Consider the following 26,418-nt stretch of genomic DNA (forward strand, 5'->3'; position numbering starts at 1 on the left):
TTCCATCTAAACCTAGATTGTTTCATCTCGAATTAGCCATTTTCTAAATTTTATTTAATTATTATAAAGAATGTAAGATCAGAATTTAAAGTGGTAAGCATAGTACTTAACTCTCAATATACTAATATTTTTATATGTACGAATCAGGTCCCGAAGGGATTTACTCGGTCAAAACTTGTGATTGTTTATTTATAGTGTACTCGGGCAGTCTGATCTGCGCCATACTCGATACGTTGTCGATTTTTTTTCGGACCGTGTTTTTTCTTTTGCAGAATATAAGTAGTGTTTTTGTGTTTTTATTATAGTTACAGTTTGTTTGTGTTGAAGTTAAAATCCTTCTAAGAGGTTATAAGAAGCTAATAATTGTGGGAAATGGAAAAAGTGTTGCATTTGCCCATCAAAAATAGACAAAGAAAACGTGCCAGTAAGTGAAAGAGAAAGAGTTTTAAAAAAGATACGTACAAACTGCACCATTAGGATGTGAACAAATTGTCACTATATGCATCATTCTGGATAACGAAAGTATATTAACGTGAAATAACCTTCTGTACGTTATGTTGTAGACAACAATGTTGTATACAACAAAGTTGTACACTGTGAAGAGGAATTGGAAAATTACCAATCCAAAATGCATCGTTAAATAGGCGAAATAAAGTGAACTGTTTTAATCTCGGTCTCTGTTAACTGTGGATAAGTAAGACGTGATAAATATCATTAGTCTCACAATTGAAAGAAGAAACTTTTACTTATAACTTTTTATATTTTTAATTATTATCGAATGGCAAAAAGCTTAATTTTGAGGGTGGTGATGAGTTTTATATATATAAAAAAAATTGTAAATGTTAACTTTTTTTTGGGGGTTCGGGTCTCGAGAGATTTGCAAAAAACTCCGAGAGTCAAATTTGACACGATTCCAATGCTTTCCTTTTTATGTATACATAACGGCTGGAAAAGTAAAATTAAGAATGTTTAGAAATGCATTTAACTTATCGCTACAGAGTATTTTGTCTTGTTATTTACTTTCAAAATTAACAAACCTAAGTAAAGTCATTTTGACTCGCACCATCTGTCAAGGGTTAAAACTCTTCCTTTCCTTTGTACACGTTTACACGAGTTAGAATATTCTAGCTCGTTGCCTTTACAACAAAAATGGCACGTCCCCTCGACTAAAAGGAAAATGGTGGAAATGTATTCCATATTCTTTAAACGTGGTGTCAATACAGTCACTCTATGTAGTATATTCTAGCTCGTTGGTCTTAACGGCCAAGCCCAATCGTCACGAGATTGGATGGCACGGTTGATGGAATGAGAAAGGGTGCCTTGTCAAAAGGAAGCTGGGGATTTTTCTCTGGGTCTGAAGAAAACTTAGGAGCCTGTAGTGGTCCCTATCCATATAAATGAATGTTATTTTTACTAACAGAAAATAAAATCTTTAAAACTACTTTTTTAATAAAGAAAATTCTATGCATTGACGTCTTACACAATGCAAGTTAGTAGTTTCTTTAAATACTTTCTCGATATTGTTTCACCATTGTTTAGATGGTCAAACTTCATCGCTGTTCGAGTTTTAGTTCCCCGTTTCTCGTTCGTGTCGGCCGATTCTATTAAGAATCGAGCCGTGGACAACGGACATTCGAGGACTATAGTCCACGAATGGTCCAAAAACAAATTTTTTTGTTATAACTACTATAGAAATGCTAATTTATTAAAATAAAATTAAGAAAATACCCAAAAAGAAAAAAGATTCAAGTCAAACATCATAATTTAATGGAATACAACCATGAAAATTCCAAAATATGCTAGCACTTTTAGGATATTTCCTATACTCAAGTTAAATTCTATGATGGTGAATCTTTTTGTGTTGCTGTAACATCACTTATAACCAAGATCATGTTTTCAAAAGTAAAGGTTTACTGTTTATAAAATATAAAATGTATTGATTCAAATATGAAAATTTAATGCAAAATGCAGTAAATTTATTTTAAAGAGATACTTAATTTGAAATTTCTCAATACTTTAAACTCATTCCAGAACTAGAATCTCTTATTAATCAAATTTGCAATAGTAAAGATCTAAGGAAGATTTCTGAAGAGTGTAGAAAACATTAGTGCAGGACCAAAATTATCTGCTGGAAATAGTGAATATGGTTATAATTTTTATGTTATGAACTCAGGTTCAGCTGAACATTTGAAATGATCTATTCACAAAGGTCTTATGACAACTCTAATATGCCATTGTAATATACAGCAGTGTATCCAGATATCCTTTTCTGAATTTTCAATTGTATTATAATATGCATCATCATTAAAACTAGCAAAAAGTTGAAAAAGATTGGAAAGAATAATTACAGAATGAAACAGTAATATACAGGATAGTGCGAAGGCCACTTAACCGTGTCTTATTTTGTACGTTCCAAATTAAACTTGCAAATATGAACTGTAAATTGAGTTTAGAACATGCTTTTCTTTTACAAAAATTTAATGTTAACATAAAAAATACAATTGAATTAATTATATTATTTTTTAGTTAATTAATTGTAATTTATTTTTATCGACGATAAGCCGACTATTGGGCCACTCGCTATAACTAAAAGTTATTTTTCGTAATTTAAAAAACTTATGTTGATTAATTCATGTGACCAAAATGCATAAAATTATTTTTCTAATAGCAACAGATCTCTCTTAAACAGAATTAATGTGAATATGTTTCCTTCTTTTTTATGTTAGGAGACTCATTGATGATGTTTCTTGAACTAGTATAAGTCTCTTTAATCCGAAATAATCTTTAACGGTAGACTATCCCACAGCCATTACAGGTTATGAACTCCTTTATTGTTTTTCTACAGATGTATTTTGGGCCAGTGTTTTCTTCCTGGTCCCTAAGTGTTTCAGTGCTACAAAATAAATATATTTTCTTAACAAAACAACGCGAGTAGGTGACACTATAAGAAACACTTTAAAACTATCTCACTATATCCTAAGTTCTCGTTATATTTCTTCACACTTTTACGATACTTCTGTGTTCCATTCGTATTATCCTCCAAAAAACTGCCGTCGTTTCTTTTTTGTGTCTGCGTATTACATCGATACTGTATTAGTAACAATAAAACGTATAACGCTCGGCAATATTTTTCAAAAAGCCGACTAATTTTAACATAATACTTTTTAAAATATTTTAGGTAACTATATATACGTACAAGTTTCCTTTCTTTAAAAAAATCCAACCTTTAAAATACACACCATTCTTCAAAAGGAACACCACAATCTATATTGCACACACTTAAAACAATTTAACTGACAATACAATTTTTTTTCCCCCTGTATTTCATTTGCGACAATGTATAATATTATTTTTACTAACTTACTGTGCCCTCTGTCAGATTATACCATTGTTGATCTATTTGCATGCCATTTGATATGTTTATTAGTGGATTACTATTATTGCTATTATGTTTTATTATCTCAACATGTTCTTTAAATTTGCATTTGTATATATTTTTTTCGTGGTGTAAAAGTAATGATGTTTGTGTTTCTGTAGAACAAGAACCACAAGTAGAAAAAATAAAAAAGAGAAGAAAGTCTAAGCACAGAAAAGGAAGAAGAAAAGCAAACTTTCATAAATGAGACAATGGAAATGTTTATTTCTCTCCTTTCTAATTTTATTTGAAATGAATAGTAATGACTGTTATATTTAACCATTTATAAAATTAATAGATTCAACATACTAAAACAACAGAAATTTTAAGAGAAATATCTTTATTTTTAGTCAAAATTACTTTCATGTTTGTACAGAAGCAATTATGCCAAAACTTCTGAGAGAGATTTCGAATGAAATTTAAACAAATTGAGATTTTTGAACACTTCTCCAAAGACAATTGTTAGAATGTGAATAAGAATTCAAGTTTTATTAAAAGTATAATTCAATTATTAAAAATGATTATTTTAATATTTTTTCAATTACAATTGATAAAATTTAAATTAATTTAATAATACAGTAGTAATATTTAGAATTTATTGAAGATTTTACATTTTTCTAAGAACATAATTTTAATTTATGACATGATGGACAGAAAAAGTATAAATTTGTTCTGATTGGCTTAGTTTACAATTTTGATACATATATTGTTTATACCGTATTAATTTAAGATTAATCGCCAGTTATCAAATTTAACTATAGTCTGCCTTATTTATTGGAAAGTTCAAACAGTTATATTAAGTCCCAAATACTTTTGACCCTTTGGACCGTCGTCGGTGGTGTCTTGCCGTAGAAGAAATCTATACTACCACTTAGAATACTAAAAACCTTTTAAACAGTCTTTCTAAAATTATTAAATCATTACGGAAGAAATACTACTATTTATAGTTTAAGATTTCTTGTAAGGCTGTACATTCCTGATGAACCGAAAGGTTTGCAAGTACTTACAATTTAATGCAACTGTTTGAACTCTCCAATAAAGCAAAGTATGCTTATATCTAATATAAAAAATAATTATGAATTTTTGGCATATACATGATTTTATATATGCATTTTTTATTGAATTACATTATTATTGAAAATATCTAAATTTTTAGAAACAAATAATTAAGTTTAAGCAAAATGTATATACATTTATTTACTGTAATTTCTTGTGTATAACCTACAGCTGCTTTCAAATTTACTTATGAAGGCAGGTGACAATGGATTATTCATAAGAAATAATGGTACTTTATTGAGTAAAAAAATTTGAAGGATTTAAACTAATCCATTATTATTATTATGTTGTAATTAACCCAAGATTAAAAAATAATACAAAATGATCTAAAATAAATGGATAGAATCAAAAGTTTTTAGAAATGAATCAAGAATGTTGGCAGGTGCAGTAAATGTAATGCTAAAACTTTCAGGTCCTGGGTGTGTGTGTGTGTGTGTATACATACAGTATATATAAACATCTCAAAAACCCAATTTAAAGTCAAATGAATTGCCAAATTATCATGCTCTAACACACTATTTAGTATTTAATTAATTACATAGCCATATTTTAGCCTGAGCCTGATAATTCAGCAGATTGTTTGGCTTTAACTTTCAGTTTCTAACTTGTGCCAGTAATGATTTATGTAGAAAATGTGACAACTATAGTTTTTAAATCACATTAATCTAAAAATCAATTCATAACTAAATTTAGTTAATGAGACAATTATAAAATATATTAATATAACTTTCTGGCTTTAAAAAATAATCACGAATTTTGGTAAGTTCAAAGATATAATTGCATTTTTGATAGATCATTTCTAGTGGCTTTTTAAAAAAAATTTTAGATAAAAATTCTTTGGCTAAATAAAATTTTACTATTCATTTACAAAGTTATCTATTTTCTACTATATTGTATTTTGCTATTAATGATTATATAATCAAATATATGCTAGTAATATTTGTGTACATTTAAATTTGATACAATAAAAGATTTTCAAATATTACTTATAAATTTTTTATTAGTCATTATGATTTTGAGTATCTTTTATATTGCTTACATTTCTAAAAACAAACAAAATATAACAAAAAATAAACAAAAACAAAATATATATATATAAACATAGTAAATAATCTATATATTAAATAAACAATTCTGAACATGTATCAATAATATATATACTATCATTAAAACAATTGTGAAAAATGTTTTGGATTATTTGGTACCTTCTTCAGTTTATGTACAAATGTAAAGAAAGATTAGTAAGAAATGATATCATCTAGAAGCAAATTTTAATGTCGATAGATGAATGAATGGAAGTGTGGCATAAATAGAAACTGTGAAGTAATATGGATAATAAAATTAGTATGGTAAAACTGTGATATAAGTGACTAACGGAAATAGCATAACGAAGAAAAATTATTTTTTACCGATTTATTTTCCAAATTTGCTTATATATTTGTGGATTGCAGTTTAAATTAATTTCATTACTAATACTACATTTTGGATAAATTATTTTTAATATCCAAAATTTCTCTACTAGTACAACACCTGTTTATTTTATGTTTATTTTATATTTAATTAAAAAAATAATAATAATTCCAGATGATATCAGTTTTTCATAATCTATATTTTCATATGCATTTAAAAATAAAGATAACACCGAATTTACCAAAAAACAACTTTCACGTACGTATTTTAATAATGATAGTAAACTGGCTGTTGTTCTTGTTCTGTATTAAACTTTTAATTTAGATAAATAAACAAATTATATTTAAAAAAATTAAATACTTCAATAATAATTTTATGTACATATTTGTAACAATAAATATATATCAATTAATGTGCATTATAACAAATAAAATGAATACATTTTCTAAAAATGGTAAATATTTTCATACAATCAAATCTTAGGAAAAACCAAATTTCATTACGATCAAATATAACTCCCTGATTTAAAGCAATCGTAATTAGATTTTAAAATGATTTTCCCATAATTCTATAGTCTTCTGGGATCTGTTTGATTCCATTTTTTTCCCAGAAAACAATCTGTGCAATTTTCTGAAAACAAACCAGATAATTGCCATACATGTTGTAAATCCAGCAGTAACAACTCCAATGGTAAACAATACTCCACTGAGAATGATGATTCCAACTGTTAGCAAAGTTCCTGAAATATATTTTAATTAAAATTGATACAATTATAGTAATTTTTAATAGTTTTATTAATTATTAAAATACAAATATAATAAACTAAAACAAATGGAGAGAATATTAAAACTTTATACTCCCTTTGTCATGACTTCTTGAACTCTTACCTGAAATATCCCAAGAAAAATTCTGATCTAAACACCGATTTTTGGATTTTGTAATTGTTAGTTTCCGACTTAATTGATTTTATTTCGTCGTAGAAATTTATGTATACTAAATAAACTCATTGTAAGTTTTTATTAAATAGAAAGAGCAATGGAAATTTCATGAATTATATATATATAAAAATTTGACAAATCTGATATCTTAATAAAAGATCCAAGTAATTATGCAATATAATGATTATTATTGTATTAAGGAATCATTTATCAATTATAAAAATAATTACAATAGTTGTAAACATAACTGTAGCATCAGATAATTGCATGAAGTGTAAACATAATCACATATGTTTTTAAATATATTCCCCTAATTCATTCAAATAATTTGTTGAATAAAAACTGCTGTGATTATATTCAATACGATTTTTATCAAAAACTTACTGCATGTGTGCAGTAGTTACTCATTTTATAGTTAATAATCTGCTGTCTCAATATTGAAAAATACATTATTTTCCAAAGTATACTGAAATTTATGATTTTATAACATCTTGCTAAGAAAGATATAATTTGAGATGTCTACTGATTTTATAAAATATTGATGGATTACTACTATCTCTGATATAACTACTGAAAATCATATTCAAGGTTAGGTATACTGCAGAAGGTACTATACCTGTAAATATTTCCCATAATTTTATCTATCAAGACCAAATTATGTCTATCCAGACCATGGATTATGTATGTTTAAAAAGAAATTTAAAAGCTAATGTGGACTATCCATCAACTCAAAAACACATCAAACAGTTTTTCCTTTGTCTAAAAGTCAGTAAGAGTAGCTTATAAAATGTGAAAAATCTTTTATGCACTTCAAACATACAACTGTCGTTGCAGTTTTTTGGGAAAACACCAAATATATGTATACATATTGTAAGGAGTCAAGTCCAAACATTATCTTTTATTTAGTTATTGTTACTACTTATTTTGGAAACATTTTATTTTGTTTACAGGACAAAAACTCCACACCACCCCAACAAAATTCTAAAATACAAAAAATTCTTACTATTCACATGACTTACACTCATAATGCCAATTACAATTACACTCACTGGATCTCAACTGAATTCCCTCTTCTTCAACATTCAAATGGTCTACCTTCTCTTCTACATGCCAATCCTGGCTCTCCATTCTCAGCATACAGGTTCTCTGCTTTGTCTTACATGTAAGCCTCATAAGGTGCCACCAATCTCATCTGTTCATTCAATTTGTATATAACTTCCACTTGTTAAATGTATTTTATTTTAAGCTGTTCAATATTCAGTTCCCGTCAGGCGCCCACGGATCCCTTGTTTCAATTCTTTCTATCTCTTTTTCCCCTCCCATCTCCCTCTCCTTTCCCTCCCTCACCCTCTTCACACTTACCCCTTCTCTTTCCTCTCTTCCCTCACTCACCCCTTTCTCCCTATCCTATTACTTCTTTGGCTATACCTTCGAGTTCAACCAATTACTTTAAATCTTATGTCTTATGTTTTTTCATGAAAATTAATGCTTTATTTAAAAAAGTCATAAAAAACATGTCACTGAAAATATTGTCTATCGCTAGCCACTACTTTCTCCCATCGTTCAGGCAGCATTTGAATTCCACGTCAGAAAAAAGACATGTCTTTTGAGGCTATCCAAGAATCAACTGATTTTTTGGCATCTTCATAAGAATGAAAGTGCTGCACAGCCAGGCCATGTGCCATCAATTGGAACAAGTGATAATCAGAAGGGGCAATGTCTGGTGAATACGGTGGATGGGATAGGACTTCCAATTTAAGCATTTCCAAGTAGATTTTCACCAGTTGTGCAACATGCGGCCGAGTGTTGTCATGTTACAAAATCACTTTGTCATGTCTCTGCTCTTATAGTGGCCATTTTTCCTTCAATGTTTTGCCTAAATGCATCAATTGTAGTCGATAGCGATCTCCTGTGATGGTTTCGTTCGGTTTGAGCAGCTCATAATAAACTACACCTAGCTGATCCCGCCAAATGTGGAGCAGAAGCTTCAAACCATGGATATTCAGCTTTGCTGACAATGTTGATGCATGGCCGGGCTTACCCCATGATTTTCTACACTTAGGGTTATCATAGTGTATCCACTTTTCATCCCCAGTCATGATACGATGCAGAAAACCTTTCCTTTTCTGCCGTTGAAACAGCTGTTCACACGTGATGAGATGCTATTCGACGTCTCTCAGCTTCAACTCATAAGACACCCAATGTCCTTGCTTTTGAATCATTCCTAATCTTTATTAACTTGCAGAATCATTAGGAGTTAATCACGATTAACTCCTAATGATTCTGCAAGTTCAACTAGCATCTAACATGAGTCTTCATGAAGTAATGCCTCCAATTCCTCATCTTCAAACTTTTTCAGTGCATTCTTTATCTTCAACATTAAAATCATTATTTTTGAAGTGTCTAAACCAATCTCTGCATGTTGTTTCTGACAGAGCATGGTCATCGTAAGTCTCAACAAGAATTCTGTGTGCTTCAGCTGCAGATTTTTTTTGAATAAAATAATGCAATAAAATTCCCCGCAAATACTCTTTTTTTTGGCACGAAACTCAACATGTTTAACACTATGAAAAAAGGCTGTTTACACTTCAGCAAAATGACATACTGAATTTCAAGGTTGCTTATCGTACTTTCTTACAGATGCGTAAATGCGTCACCATCTAAAAATACACACACACAATTCTGGTAACGCCATCTGTTGGAAAACAGTGAGAACTTATTCAAGGTCCCAATAAGTATAATAAGTCCTGAATTTGTGAGTACACCTAAACTATCAAATATTATTCCCAAAGAATTTTTTTTTAAATTGAAATATATATAAATATATACAGGGTGTATCAGTACAGCGGTTACAAACTTTCAGGAGAGATAGAGTACACCTAGACAATGGGAAATCACATAATAATGCATGGTCGGAAACACTTTCTTGGCGTAGTAGTGATGACGACAAAACACAAGAAAGGAAGGACACGAACAGAGTGAGAAAACGTGCTTATTATTCTTAGTACAGCAAAAATGCTGGGACGTCTTTGGCTGGTGTATGCAATAGATATCGCTACACCAGCCAAAGATGTCCCAGCAAAGTAGAGGTATTTGATAGTCAAATTCCAATCTTCCTCTTACTCAAAGTTCCATTTCTTACATAAAACTTAAAATTGTCTAAATCAGGAATCGGAAATGTGGTGCCTGCAGGTGCCATGGCAAATTTCAGATGCACCCTCTGGAGCCATAGTCATGCAAGCACAAATATATAAACACTTGTAATTTTATTTAATTTGATTTTGTGTTATTTTAGGTATGTACTTTTAATTTTCATTTTTTAGTTATTACATGCATGTATAATCTTTATTTTGTATAAATATACATATTTCAAAACAATTATTTTGTTTATTTATTATAACATTGTGATTTCTTTTCCAAAAATTAAACTGTGTCCTCGATAGTTTTTAAAATTTTTATGCGCCCTTAGTAACAAAAAGGTTGCCAACACCTGGTCTATATTAAACTTTCAAACTTTCTTCAATATACGGTATTATATGTATGATCAAACAATTTACATTATTTGATGATGTAGTTTAGTAGATGGTGTAGTTCAATGCTAAAATTGTTCTACTTTTTGTTTTGCTGTAATTTCTAACAGTTGTTCTATTAAATCTCAAACACATTTATAAGGATTCTTTTAATCAGAAAATTTAATAATAATAATTTGTATGTTCTACAACATTTTAAAGAATGTGAAGTAATGATGAAAAATGTACAAGTTTCTGGTATAAACTATAGTTTCATATTTTTATATTCTAATAGCTAAATTTTAAAAAAATCTATATTATTTCAAGAAAGAGTTAATACTATCAGATTGAGTAAGAACATCTTGCAAATACAGAAACAATTTTATAATATATATAATTTTATAAAAATACAGTATTTACATTTTAAAAAAACATACCTTTTTTTAACTGAATTTTTTTTAAATAAATTGTTTACATACCTTCAAGAAATAAAAATCCCAATACAGTAAACATCATAGTTGCTGCAAGGAAACCAACAAAGGCTAAAACAGGAATAAGTGACATACTTCCTAGGACTGCGAAAGCAAGAAAAACAAATGGATGCTCTTTAACATAGTCTTGATAAGATTGTGCATTTTTGTAGTGTCTCACAATTTCTGTTAATCTATAATAAGTATCAAAGAGTCTCTGTCTCATTTCATCCATCATAGTTCTTTTGACAATCATTTTTATATCTATAAAAAATAAATAAATAAATAATCTTATTTCATGTAAATAAAATAGGCATAGCTAAATTGAAGTAAATTATTTTAAATTGTTTTTTAACTTTACATAAGATACATACATAAATTTATTTTTACTTTTCCGGCTATTAAATATAATAGAGGGAAAGTATGACGATCGGTCAAAGAATGACCCCACCAAAATTTTTACATTTTTGGACTTGGGACCTTGAAACGTCAAAAAATGCAAAGAAATTTGAGGATTTTTTCTGTATTTATGGAAGTTTGTGTGTGGGGAAGCATGTTTTTGTTCACCCACTTTGAAGCTTGACAACAGCTGTGCTTTCCTTCAAAAATTTCTGAAATTTTGCAGGGAAGTTTATGAATTAAGGGGATTGATACTATTAAATTTTGGTGGTTAAAGATTGATGGGGTGAAGAGATACAGAGTGTCGTATCTTGAGTAGGGTCAGACTTAATGATGATTTTAGACATTATTGTTGCTTCAGTGTATTTAGTACATTTTATTTTGTTATTTATTTGTTAATTTGTTTATTATTTTCGTTTTAAATTTGAATGTATAATGTTCAAATGTTCCATCGTTTCAATTTTAAAACATGTTCAAGCTCAATTACACCTGAGGATGGCTTATTCCATGAGGCTGAAAACAGTGTTTTATTAAATAAACATTTCTCAGCAATAGAAGGTGTTTAATGTTTCATTAAGATTTTAAAAATGCTGAGTTTGATATTTAGTTATGACATTGTTAACATTTACAAATTTTTATAAAATCTGTCCCTACCTTCAAAATTAACTTTTTGCCATTTTCTAATAATTAAAAATATAAAATGTTTTTAAAATAAAATATCATAACAGATGGTGCCACCAAATGTTGCTGGGAAAGTTAAGCAATTTGTTGTTGGATTTTTATATAAGTGCCTTAAGTGAATAATCACATATTATAACCATTCAGTTAGAAATTATATATGTACTAGCAGGTAGACCCGGCATTGCTCGGGCAAAAGTAACAATAGCGAAAATTAAGATTATTACATTACAGTCAACGTTACCCGTTTTCACAGAATGCAAGAATTGTCCCCCCCCCGTTTCCAGACTTATTACAGAATTTTTAGATGGGTCTAAAAATATGTTTGATTTTCCGCAAAAATGAAAAAAACTGCATCTGCGTCTTGCAATTCTATTGTTACATAACACTTCCATTGTTGACATTTCCATTGTTACTTAACATTTCCATTGTTGATGGAAGTGTTAAGCCTTAATCCTGTCCATCTCCCCCATGGGGAGGAATTTCGAAAAATCCCTTCTTAGCGTGCGTTCTCGTGACGTACCCTAACTGTGTACCAAATTTCAACTTTCAACTCCTAACCATTTGGGCTCTGCACTGATTATTATTATTATCAACTCGTCTCGATTATATATATATATATATAGATATAGACAGCTAATCTAACATTACACTTAGAATTATATTGGTGGGTAGAGGTTACTTTTCATTAGATACAAAGTCAAACAATTGTTCAATAGTTTGTATGGAAGTATATTTTGATTTGATATAAACATAAAAAATACTAGTAGGACTATTTAAAATTTATTATTTATTTTCTGTTACAATATTCAAAAAATTTCAAATATAAGTAAATATCAGTACATCTCAAAATGCATAAATAGGCTAAATAATTAAAGAATTTTTTAAAGTAACAACTAAACAGCAAATTTCAATTAAATAATGTTATTTTAAAATTTTATTATTAATATAAATATTTTAACTACCTGATAGATATATAGCAATTGGTGGTGTGTTATTGCAATGTATCATTGGGCTATAATTTGATGATAATAATTATAAATTACTAATGAATTTGACCCTAGGGGGAGGCATTAGGCACCATCTTGTATTATATTTAATTAAATAATTTTAGATTAACTTGGAAGAAAATAATTGGCCTGGAGTGAGACTCGAACCCGCAACTGCTGTTTACCATGCGGATGCATTGCCAGTTACGTTACCTGGACCTCCAGTCCAATCATCTCTTCCAATATATTTAACAATACACTATAACCATCGTCAAGGTGTGTGGTGGTGTGTTAATTTTATTGTTTATTGTAACTTAAATTTGATAATTTTCTAATAAATCATTATGTTAGATTTTGTAAAAATTATTCAATTATCCCCATAAATTTTATTTATTATTTAGAATTTTATGAAATTATCTTTATATGCTTTTAAAATTAATTAATCTTAATTCTATAAACTTAAAATTACTTTTAAAATAATAAATGAATAAAATTTATTTTATTGTGTTGATATAATTCAATAATATTTTCAATATTATTGAATTATATCAACACAATAATAAAACATTGAATATATATTCAATGTATTGATAGACTTCAAAAATACAGAAAACAAAATTTCAAATATAAAGCTATAGTATAAAGATTTAATTACATATTCCTTATGTGTATGTTGAACATTAGATTTTACTTTGTTATGCTTAAATAACACATTCATATGTATAAGTTTGATCTCTTTTTTATGTAAATTAATAATATAAAATCTATAACAGTCTTTATAAGTAATTTGATTGCCAAATTCTTGAAATATTACAAAATATTCTTTCTACACTCAGCTGAATATCTTATTTGAAAAAGAAACAAAAACTTTTATTCATTATAAGGAATGAAAATACAATCAAGTTGGAAAATTTTAAATTATTATAATTTTATTATAAAATTAGATGTCGTAGAAATTGTAAACACACACAAAAATTATATTACTACATTTTATAAACCTAAATTAAAGGACTGTCGGATGGCCGAACGATTAGGGCAGCAGCCTACTACTCTGGGAAAACTGGTACTAAATCCAGACAGGTCAAAAAAGAAATTTTTCAAGTGGTTGTCTGTCTGCACATGTTGGGCCTCTACCCTTACTACCCAGCCATCTCATTGTGAGCCTGGCCAAACCCATAATGGGCTTGCTAAAAAGGCAATCTTAGTGCCCACAGGGCAGAAAGTATTTAAAAAAACAAACTTAAACTAAGGAGGTCAGAATTAGATATTCATATATATATATATATGTGTTTGATTTACAGAATGAAAAAATGTTAATATGAAAGTGATACTAATTTTTTTATAAATTTATAACACTATTAATTTACATGGAAAATTTTTATATATATTCAATAACAATTTTTTGATGCTCTAAAAACTTTCCTTTCATTAATAAATTCACATTATTATTATTTTAAATCAAAACAGTTTTAAAACTTTACTTTACTTTAATTATGTTTAATTAAGGAAGCCTGTTTCAATTTTCCCTGCATTGTCACAAGTTGATTGTGTAACTTGTTATTAATGGCTTAAACATTACATTTTGTGTTTTTAATTTTAAATATGTAATGTATATATACATAATTATAAAATCTGCAAGAATTCAAAGATATAATTTTGAACATGAGGTTAGGCTATGTATGATATCATAAAACCACATTCAGGACAAGAAATTCAGAAGTAAGTTTTGTTTACAAACATACATCAAACGAAACCCGATATCATAAGCAAATACACCAACAACTGCCGTAAATGATCGGGCTAAATTTTGGATATATGATTATAGATTAGAAATTAATTTGGCACTAGATTTAGGCTACTCCAGACAAACCAGATATGGAAACCTTAGAGACAGGAGGCCCCGATTAACTATATACAAACTTCTAATGCAAATCAGAAGTCATGTTATTTCAATTCAAAAATTCTCCCCCCAAAAAGAGTTAGCAATTGAGCCGTGCAGATCGTCTGTCTAACAGAAAAGTGTGATATACAGGGGCAAGACACTACAGTACTAATTTGAGGTGGAGAGCATATATTTTAAATTAAATAAATTAAAAATGTGATTATAAATTGTGCAGCCCAGCATTGTGACCATGTCACTGTAAGTAATTGCTCGTTTTAACATACATTATTTCATTAAGAACATTTCAAAGAATCAGTTAATAGTATCAAATCCAATTTTATCCTCACGGTATAGTAGCGTTTCTCAACCTGGAGTTTGCGGTGATATTAAAGGGGGTCGCGAAACAATAATGAAATCATTTTATGAGAAAAACATCATTTATTATAAAGTTATAAACATTTTACTTTACAATAAGTACACATGTAAAAAAAAGAAATTAATGTGATGGTTCCATTTGTTTTTCATTTAAAATTTTCTCCATACGTGGATCTACATTAGAAACACACAAAAGCAAATTGTTTTTGAGTGATAAAAGACAATTCCTGTATTTAGTTTTTAGCGCAACCACAGACAATAAACCTTTTTCACAGAGATAAGATGTGGCAAAATGGATTAATATTTTCAATGCTTCTGTGACTAAATTTCCATATTCATGTTGACGAGCAAGCCAAAACGTATTTAAATCTTCAGATGTAAATTGCAGTTGTAGTGTTTTGTCGGCAGACATTTCGATGGTTGTGAATCTGAACTGGTAACTTAGCAGCGGCAACATTTTCACTAAACAGAGTCAGTACCCATCTCTTCAAGAAATCATTTTTATCTTCCGGAAAATACTCTGTCAACTGAGTTTTTAGCTCATGCAAATGCATCTTCATGCAATCCAAACTGTGGTAGATAATAGTGTCTTGTTCATTCAAATTTTTCTCAATATAAACCGAAGTGAGTGGGAACATATCCAAATTTTTACTTTGAAGGCGAATAATCCAGATATCAAGCTTCTTAATGAACGCATGAACTTTGTCTGTCATTAATAAAATGTTTTTATCGCGTCCTTGTAAATTCACATTCAAGTCGTTTAAAAGTGAAAATACATCAGTTAAGTAAGCCAACAACATACACTCATTATTCTGTAAAAACAATGAGAATGGTGTTTGTTTATCCTGGAAAAATATTATTAATTCATCTCACAGTTCCAATACCCGGGTTAACACTTTCCCTCGTGATAACCATCTAACTTCTATATGGAAAAGAAGAGATGTTTTATTTTCACCTATTTCATCGCATAGTTTAGCAAACAGCCTGTTCTGCAACGGTCGGCTTTTAATAAAATTAACCAACTTTACAGCTTTACAAAGAATTTGATTGAGATTTTCCGGCATATTTTTTGTGACAAGAGCGTGTCTGTGAAGGAAGCAATGCATCCATTCTACCCTTGGTATAAGACAATCTCTTAATATTTTCATTAATCCACTTTCTTTCCTGTTGTCGCCTTTGCACCATCACTATATACTGCAATACATTTTGTCCAATCTATGTTAATATAGTTTCTTGTAGCTTCATAAAAAACATCAAAAAGACATTGTCCTGTTGCATGATCCAGTACTGTTTTGCAAAACAACATATTTTCTTTGATTGATGTGTCCCTATCACATTCATACCTCACAAAAAAATAAGAACTGAGACATGTTCACTACATCTGTTAATTCATCAAATTGAATACTAAAAAATTCACTCAAACTCACTTGCTGAATTATCTGATTGCTAACATCGGCAGCCATGTCATCGATTTCCCTTGATATCATGTCGTTAGAAAGCAGAACGTTTTTCAATTTTTTTGCTTCTTCCACACCTATTAAAACACTGACCATATCAATTGCAGCAGGCAATATGAGGTTTTCGGCAATTGTATGGGGTTTGGCCATCTTAGCTACTCTTAATGCTACGAGATAAAGTGCTTCAAGTATGCTTTTATCAGTATGGCTTAACTTACAAATAGAAGTTTGTTGATTTCTCTAGGTATATAATTTTCTTTTGAAAAATTCCAAGGGTTTGTTTTTATGAGCCGGATGTTTAGTTTCCAAGTGCCGAACTAATTTTGGTGGCTTTGTACTTTCATCGGAGAGAACTTGAGAGCAAACAACGCACTGTGGCTTTCCATCTAATGAGGTGAAACCATAATTTAAATAACTGTCATTGTACAACCATGTCTTTTTACCAACCGATTCATTGAATGCAGATGGCTCACTTCGTTTTTCACAAATTTATCCATTTCGCATTAGAAATTTTAAAAAACAATTCAGTTTCACGGTTGACCGCACACTAAAATAAATGCACCAGACGCACGCTTTGCATTCAAAACTTAACTGAAGTGGTGCAATCGCCAGCGCCTCTTTTATACTAGTGACAGCATGACTTGTTCAAACGCATCCATATGCATGTTCAAACATGCTCTCACAGCAAGTATTATAGAAGGAGATCAAATTATAAAGAGCATGTACACATCAAGTTGGAACTTGTAAATTGCTCATGTATGTACACGTCATACACGCACGTTCATACCCGTCGCTATAAACGCAGCGACATAAAATAATAGGAATAGTTGTATTACATTTTTTACACTGTCGGTATTTTCTTAATGTATAAAATTAGTGCAATGTGATTATATAATATTTTTTAAAAATTTACATTTATAATTACAGTCAAAATTCAATTAGTAATAGTAAGGCTTACTGTTGTTATTCCTTTGGGTGGGGGTCGCAAAATATTAATTTTATTTATATTTAGTATTTGGGGTCACGGAGCTAAGAAGGTTGAGAATCGCTGCGGTAGAGTATTAATTAATAGGCAAAAATCGAAAAATTCCATACTATTATGTGATCTTATTCTTTTTGTGAATGTGTTGCAATTATGCATTTTAATTTTTTAAATATATTTAAAGTACCATATCCAATACTATGTTTATTAGGTCTATACTTTTTTTTATAAATAGAATAAAATCATAAAAAAATCCAGCAACGAGTTTCTTAACTTTACAGGCAACGTTTAAAACTGCATGTGTGACGCCATCTGTTATGATATTTTATTAAAAAATCCTTATATACAATATTTTTAATTATTATAATGTCAAAATGTCAAAAAACGTAATTTTGAGGGTAATCTCTACCCTCACAATTAAGTTTTTTGACATTTTGAGGGTTTTATTTAAAAAAAATGTAAATACAAATAACGAGTAAAATCGTCATTACTCCCTACTGTATCTCTCCACCCCGTCGACCTTTAACCACCAAACTTTAATATAATCAATCTCCCTAATACACAAACCTTCCGGCAAAATTTCAGAAATTTTTGACGAGAAGCACAACAGTTGTTAAGCTTCGAAGTGGATGAACAAAAACATGCTCCACATACACTACCATCCAGACACAGAAGTCGCTCTAGAAAATTTTAAAATATCGCCATTTCGCCAGTTTTAAATTTTTTTCGCTACCAATTTTACTTACTAATTAATGCAGATCTGGTAGTCTTAGTTTGATATCTGCAAAGCAAAAGTAACATGTTAAGCTGTCACAAGGAGAGGGCCAGACATTCAGGTCTCCGATTCGAACGTCTCCTGTTACCAAAAGAAATTATTTTTGAATAATCTTTTAATGAATAATTCCGAATAACACATTTGATTACATATGTAAACAGTATTTCACATTTAGTAAATTTAAATTGTAAAAATACAGAGCATTCACAAAAAAACCTTTGTCTTTGCTTTTTCTGTACATCGTTGCACACCGTCGGTAGTCCATTATATTTACTATTGTATTGGTTAAGTATTGGCAGAATTTGTTAGAGAATGCATGGACTGTGCTGCAACTTTGATTTTGCAAATTTATATTTACTAAATGTAAAATAACGTCGGCGATGTGTTTATTTTTAATATTTTCTACAAGTATTACACATGTTCTGTCATGTCAAAATTTTTGTTTTAGTTTATTGGAAAAAAAAACTCAAAACGAAAAAAGTCCCTAAATTTTCTGTCAGTCGATAAAAAAAATCCCCAATCTGGATACGTTAAGCGGCATTGCACGAAAACTGCCTTCGGTTTTCAACGTCACTTCCTATTTTATGTCCGAACTTGCACGTGTCTTCATGAAATCGTTAGGTATGAGGTTCAAGGGGAGCTAGACATTCTGCCGCTGTTTTTCCTGAAGTATGCTTCGTAATTCAATTTCAAGCTGAACGCGGAAACAAGCGGACTAGGGTTTTTATCGCCACTTGCTATCGCCAGTATTATATTTTTTCGCCACTTTAATAAAACTATCGCTAAGTAGTGATCAGTGGCGTAGCGTAGCGGGGGCGGTCCGCCCCGGGCGGCACTTATAGGGGGCGGCAAAATTTCACAATAAATAATAATATCTTGTAAAAATACCTAAATAAGGGGGCGGCGAAATTTTCCTCCGCCCCGGGCGGCTGACCCCCACGCTACGCCACTACTAGTGACTTGGCGCTATGCAGCTAGACCCCTGCATATATACAGAAAAAAAACTCGAATTTTTTGCATTTCTCGACGTTTCAAGGTTCCCAGAGTCCAAAAATGTAAAAATCTTGGGGGGAGGGGGTAAACTTTTGACCGACTGCCATACTTGGCTCTGTTATAAATAACAGAGTGGGAAAGACATTTATTTCATGTTTTGTTTTTTCTCAAAATTTCTTCTCAATAAATATATATTAATGTACTAAACGTTGGTTATTTCATCATTTCACACAATAATAATATATTAAGAATACAAAAAGAAAACTGTCATCTGTGTCTTTATTCTATACATAATTTGCAAACGATATAAAGGAAATAAAAAAAAAACTTCTCTTGCACAGTAATCCTTATCAATAAATTAACATTTCAAGTTGTCTATTGATTACAGTTAAGTTTTTATATTAGTAACACAAACTTACAATCCATAAGTTTATTTTACTAATTCCTTAATTACTGTATATTGCAACTTGAAAAAATTGTAGACCTATAAATTCCCACCGTCGTCTTTCCTTAATTAATCTCGAGAATGGTGTTACATAAATGAAATTACAGACGAGATATGGAAAGCTTAGAAACAGGAGGCCCCGATTAACTATATACAAATGTCCGACGCAAACCGGAAGTCATGTTATTTCAATTCAAAAATTTTCCCCCGAAAGGTGTTAGATATATGACCGGCACGATTATTGTTAAAGGAAAAGTATGATGTACAGGGTCAAGTCACTACTAATTTGAGGTGGAGAGCATTTCTTTTAAATTAAAATTAAAATATGATTAAAAATTGCAATAGTTGCTCGTTGCTTATTAACTTTCCGTTGGCCCACCAGAGGCCGAGTGGTCTCCGTTGCCGCTCATAGCGGTGGTGACCGGACCCTAAACACTGGGAAGTTCGGTCGTGGATTCGCGCCGCGATCGGACAGGCTGGCTGCATGGAGTTTTCCGGGTTTTCTCCTTGCCGATAATGACTGAATAGGAGGCCAGTTTCCCATAAAAGTCTTCCCGGAAGGCATTCTTTTCCCTCGCGCGCGTTTAGGTCGTTCGGATACGGCTGGCTCGTCGGTCGCATAGCGATCAATAATGTCTATCGGAGAAAGAGCATATTTGAGGTAATATCTCCATATTAAAACCATTAAGAGAAAAGAACTTTCCGTTTAGCAAGGATCTTTGCTATTGGCAAAGGCATAGAGGAATATGGCTAATGTGACCTCGATCATAAACGCCAACTGATCACCTACGAGATTTATTTATTTATTAAATCAAAAATAGTTACAAAAAGTTTGGATAAAATAATTTACAGCAGTGTTTCTCAAACTTTTTGGACCGCGACCCCCCCTTCTGCACTTAAAAATTTCAAAGGACCCCCGAAGAATGAGTATGTGTCGAAAAACATCCCGGAGAGAGGGGATTAGGCTCGTATTTAATTATTTATATTCTTTTTATTATTTATATGTGCAATTTATTTAAGTAGAAATTATTTTATATAGTTTTTATTTCTATTATTTCTAAACATGAATCCATAGTAAATTTATAAAATATTTGAAAAAAATTGATCTAGAATCAATTTTCAGCGACCCCCTAATATTTTTCACGACCCCCACTTTGAGAATCACTGATTTACAGTATACATATATATGAAATCTCATAGAGCAGTGCGCGCAAACTATTTTCATTTTCGACCCCCCTCCCATTTTGTGTAAAATTTTGTCGTGACCCCTGGATAAACAGTAGAGTTTTTTAATCGTCAACGTAAAATAAAATTCTTTCTGGGATTTACGCTTATGTTTCTGCCTTATTACAGGTCTGAATAAAACACATACTTTTATTTATGCATATGGGTATATTTATTTAATGAAAAATACTTAAGAAAACTTTACACCATAAAAATTCAATGTAAGGTATGCTATTCTATTTTTATAAGTAATATAATTTCATTTCAGTATTTTACTGGTACCTAATACTTGTTGAAGAAAAGCCTTATATTTTCTATTGTCAAATAAATTTCTTTGAATTTTTGCGGTTTGCGCACCACTGTCATCAAGAAAAGTTTTGCAATGTGAAGAAATGTTTTAGTTTATCCCAGGCACCATATTTTGTCGTTATGCCATTCACTATCGGCTAACTATTCGAAAACAAATCTTGAAGATTTAGCAATAACGACCAAAAAAAAAAAAAAATTATACAAGCATTTAATGTCATATTTGTCCCAGAGATATACCATGTTACTGTCGCACATTCGATACATTTCTCTTTAACGATACTTGATTGGTTTGTTGATTTAAATCGCCTCTTTATGACAGACGGATGGCTGAGCGGTTAACGTGTCTGCCTACCGCTAAGAATTTTTGAGATTGTCCGTGCCGGATATGTCATGCCCCGTCTCTCACCCACCATCCGGCCGAACCGGATAAAAGCCCCCCCTCTGACTGCCCACAGATAGAGAGTAAAAAATCCCCTTGATAGTTTTCGCGGGTAGTTTGAATTAAATATGTCGGGCTACAATCTTTATCCTTCATCAATTGACTCGAGCGCCCGCAAGATTTTGTCTCGGAGGAGGAAAAGCGTGAGATTTAGATTAATCAACCCAATCGATTGGCTAAAATCATATTCTTTAAACAGATTTGTTTCTACTTATACTATATTCTTCTATCAATGACAATGTAAACACGAGTAAGAAAAGTTAAAAAAGCGAAAATTCCAATTACTCCATTAAGTGTAGTATATTCCAAATAGTAGAGCACTAGCTTAGATCTAAAACAAGAGGATCATCTGGAAGCGCGCGGATTATAGAGGGGTGCACGTGACGTCACATGACTCCACTCACATATACAGGCGCCATATTGGTTGCTGATTTCAGGTTACCCTGCTTGATCACTTTATTTCGTCAACGTGGAAGAAAGGAATTTTATTGGCTTTGCAGCCGATTTAAAAGGTAATGATTTGATAAAATATAAAGAGAAAACTTCTTTTATTGAATTGGATTCATAAGAAATGAAACAAACGGAATTTTCATCCAACGATTTAACCACGTGGCCAACTATAGAACATGGAGGCAGTAAATTATTTGGTTTCAACAACTAACGCTGTCACACTGGATTAGATGAAGGCATACAAATCACTCGATGCTCATAATGATTTAATAAGCGGATTTATTCATCGTGATATTTTATTCGTAATGATTTAATTTTGCTTGTAGGAGAGGTACGTTATCTTCATGCGAGACTTTCCATTACTCGTAACATAACAGCGTTAATATTAAGATGAATGTAATTTTATATTTAGTCACATTTTAAGTTAAGTTGTATTTATAATTACCATTAAATTTTTTCTTTTGTCACTATGGTTTTGTGTTGCGCAAGTCTCTATTATTAAGATTAAGTTAATTAGCCTAATAAATATGGCTATAATAAATTGGAGGGCTTATCACATCAGGGACTACTGGAGCAAAATAGACTAAATTTTTACAAAAATTAGCCTTTAATTAATTAACCACAATCAAATTTTTAGTAGAATGCATTTCGGGCACAAAAACTCCTCATCAGCCTACATACACCTAAACAGTATAAACACAAATATCTATCAAGACAATCTTAACATAAGTAGCAATTCCCGACTAACACATCCTGGAATCGGCTGATCAGGAGTTTTTGTGTAAAGGAGTTTCCAAATAATTTACTGTCTCTCCATGTTCTATAGTTGGCCACGTGGTTAAATCGTTGGATGAAAAATCCATTTGTTTCATTTCCTATGGATCCAATTCTATAAAAGAAGTTTTCTCTTTATATTTTATCAAATCATTACCTTTTAAATCGGCTGCAAAGCCAGTAAAATTCCTTTCTTCCACGTTGACGTAATAAAGTGATCAAGCAGGGTAACGTGAAATCAGCAACCAATATGGCGGACAATTGTTTTGTTGGGCGGAGCAATTACGTTATATCACGTGACTGCACCCCCTCTATAGTTACTTCAGTTCGGACAGTAACGATTATTAAAATGAATTTATTCCTAAAAGTATCTTTGCTTATTAAAAGTTTTATTTAAAAAAGTAAACAGAAGAATAAAGCGAATCTCAGAGGGACAATTGCCACTTCTAATTACTTGCTTGCCGAGTCCTAGTGTCATGAACGGATGCAACAGAATCCTGTAGGATTTTGAAAGAAATATCGTCGCTGACCTATGAAAACCTTGTAAGTGCCAAAAATCAAATTTACAGGAGCAATAAAAGGCAATTAATATTGGATATAATTGTGTAAGATATTCCCGTATGAAGGTTTATTGTAAGTTGTAATCATGTAATTATTTAGACATACTACTGAGTGAACTCAAAAACAAACAAAACAAACAAAATCATTTATGAGGTTTCCTCAGCAATTCGGACTATTCAATTATATACGCATTTATTGCACAATTAATTAACAGTACAGCCAATTCTATTGGTCAAATGTTTCTGAAAATTTTGCAGAACATGCATACTCTAAGTTCCTGCTTAACTATGACGTGAAACACGACTCGTAGTGGCGCTTTCCAGGTTTCTGTGTCTCAACAACGGTATGTTCTTCACTTACCCAACACATTTCGATCTAACGCCAAGCTGTGCTGCTCCTAACTTTGCGATCGGCAGTCCATAGGACGAACACGAAGCGTATTCAATTCCTGACTTGACGAGAAACACTACAGATTTTTGATTTGCTCTGTTCTCTCCACATATATCAAATTTAATTGCTTTTCGATTTATTTGGGAGGCCTCTTTCAATAGAATGACATGAAAAAGCCCTCTTACTGCCTTGAAAGAGTAATTTAAAGTCTTCTTACTATATATATATATTATTAAAGTAATATAATATATATATTCCTTAAATTTAACAAAATAATTTTTGTATCTCATGTAGTATTCGTTATTTTATATTGTATTTTTAGCGATAAAAGAATCTTTTCTCGATTGCAATTCTCGTTCTTTTTTTTTCTTGTACAGTATTGTTTTAAATTTCAGTGTTAAAATAAAATCAAGTTTGTTACAATTACTGTATTATGTAAATAGGGAAATACTACTACCTATTGGCGTCTATAGAGGCAATGATCCCTCTTGGAATCGAGTGAAAAATTCCACAAATTATAATCGTAAAAGTGATCGAGATATATGACCTTACAGCAACGCTTTGTCTGCCTCTTTATATTGATGTAATACTGTATTCTATAATCTACTTGTGAAAAACCCCCACAAAATTAAATAAAAACTTATTGATGTAATTATTTGTCTCCAAGCTTCGTCCTCAAGCCATTACACGCCACTTCAATTGAAAAATTAAGTTATATCACAATTTCCCTAAAAATTACGTATTTTAAAAAACAAATTTTACTCACTTAATAACGATTACGCAATTAACCGAGATATATTCTTAATAAAATAAATTATAACAAACAATATTATAAATGACGAACACTGTTATCTACGTAAACAGATCTTTTACAGATAATAATTTATAAAAAATAAATTTTTTTTAAATTTTGTATTTTACTTTGATTTTTGAAACATGGCAGGAAAAAAATTTGTTTTAATGATGAACCAAATCCTTTCTCGGCTTTTTATATTGATGCAGAAGTGTGAAAATAATTACATATATCAAGTCAAATATTATCTTATACATTACTAAGATACAACCCGATATATAATTATGCTAAACAATTTCAAATTATATCAAACTTTTATAAAATAACAGGCAATGCGAATTCATTACATAAGCAAAACAGAAATCCAAAGTATCCGTCATGGGAGCGGAACAAGATATATTTGAATATTTTACACGCTTAAAACTTAATTCTTACCAAATCACATCGAAATAAATCATAAATAGTTAATAATTGTTACATTCTGTTATAAATATTTTAAATTTTATCGGATAAAAATACGAGAAGAGGTACAGTACGCACTGGGATACAAGATGGCGGCGGTAACCGATACTTCTAACTTAACGTTACAGCGACTTAATCTTTTAAAGCTTATAAAATGCCAAAGACAAAAATTTCTTAAAAATAAAATATTCCATTCGAATTAGAAGCATTAAAACTTTCTTATATGACCATATATCTTCATATAATGCTTGGAAACATTCTTTTTAAACATTATTTACAATGTATTATTCGAGGTAATATTACAATTATAAAGCGATCGGAGCCGTCTTATAACGTAAGCAATTTAAAGGGGAAAAAAAACTTAAGTTATTATAGTAAAATTGAGATGAAATAATTAAATACTTTTAAAAATTAATTTCAAATAAACTTACTTTATCTTCTTATAAACATAACTGATCACTGTAACGTCTGCTTCTTCTTCTATGTCGGAAACACCCTCTGGTGTCATATTTCGTAATGGCTAAAACCTTGAAATATTCTTTTTCTTTTTTTAAAAATAATTCTATTGTTTCCTTATAGCATGTTTCCTTATAGCATTATTTTATGATAATCGTTAGTTTTTATTTTTTACTTTTTGTTTTCGATGATTACTTTCCTTTCAGATTATTATATCATTATAAGAATGAATAATACATGTGATATTATATGATCATTACATATATATGGCGTTTCGAAAGAAAATTTTTAATTACTTTTTAAGTAATTAAAAATTTAAATTCTGTAATAAATGAATATAAAATTATTAAAATAATATAATAATAATATTAAATTATAATGCTGTATTTTATATTATACTGCAATTTACTATATATATTATAAAACAATATATAAACAATAATTTAATACTTTTTAATATTAAAAGCGTTAAATTATTGTTTAATATATGAAATACATACATATATTTTATATAAATAATAAGTAGGCTATGTGAACTTAGAATGTAGGCCAAATCCTTACAGAGTTAACATTTTGAAATGTGAATTGTTTTCTCTTATAATTTAATTAAGCAACAGTCCTGTATTTGTAATCAATCAAAACACGATTAAATTCGTATACAAATTAATTATTAACCAGTTTATTACGTCTTAACCTTTAAAAATATGTATACAATTTAACTTGTTATTAAAACAAAAAAGGTTTGTCAGATGATAGAGATATTTTAATTATTATATAAACCATTTCA

General features: G+C 30.3%; 1 protein-coding gene across 2 annotated transcripts; it reads right to left on the minus strand.

The window, feature by feature from the left end:
* Positions 1 to 6,206: 6,206 nt before the first annotated feature.
* Positions 6,207 to 25,653, minus strand: Ldaf1 (Lipid droplet assembly factor 1). 2 transcript variants are annotated; one of them, XM_067272381.1, is made up of 4 exons: positions 25,607 to 25,632; positions 18,307 to 18,416; positions 10,808 to 11,062; positions 6,207 to 6,620 (listed from the first exon to the last, which is right to left on the minus strand). In XM_067272381.1, exons 2-4 carry the CDS (start codon positions 18,359 to 18,361, stop codon positions 6,421 to 6,423), a joined length of 510 nt encoding a protein of 169 aa, XP_067128482.1. In that variant the 5' UTR covers positions 18,362 to 18,416; positions 25,607 to 25,632; the 3' UTR covers positions 6,207 to 6,420. The 2 variants fall into 2 exon arrangements, 1 of the variants encoding a protein (XP_067128482.1); XR_010881010.1 differs by lacking the exon at positions 18,307 to 18,416 and having other exon boundaries at positions 25,607 to 25,653.
* Between the last annotated feature and the right edge of the window lie 765 nt (positions 25,654 to 26,418).

Source organism: Centruroides vittatus, unplaced genomic scaffold (genome assembly GCF_030686945.1).
Source record: "Centruroides vittatus isolate TY-2023 unplaced genomic scaffold, ASM3068694v2 contig_436, whole genome shotgun sequence".
Classification (NCBI taxonomy): domain Eukaryota; kingdom Metazoa; phylum Arthropoda; class Arachnida; order Scorpiones; family Buthidae; genus Centruroides; species Centruroides vittatus.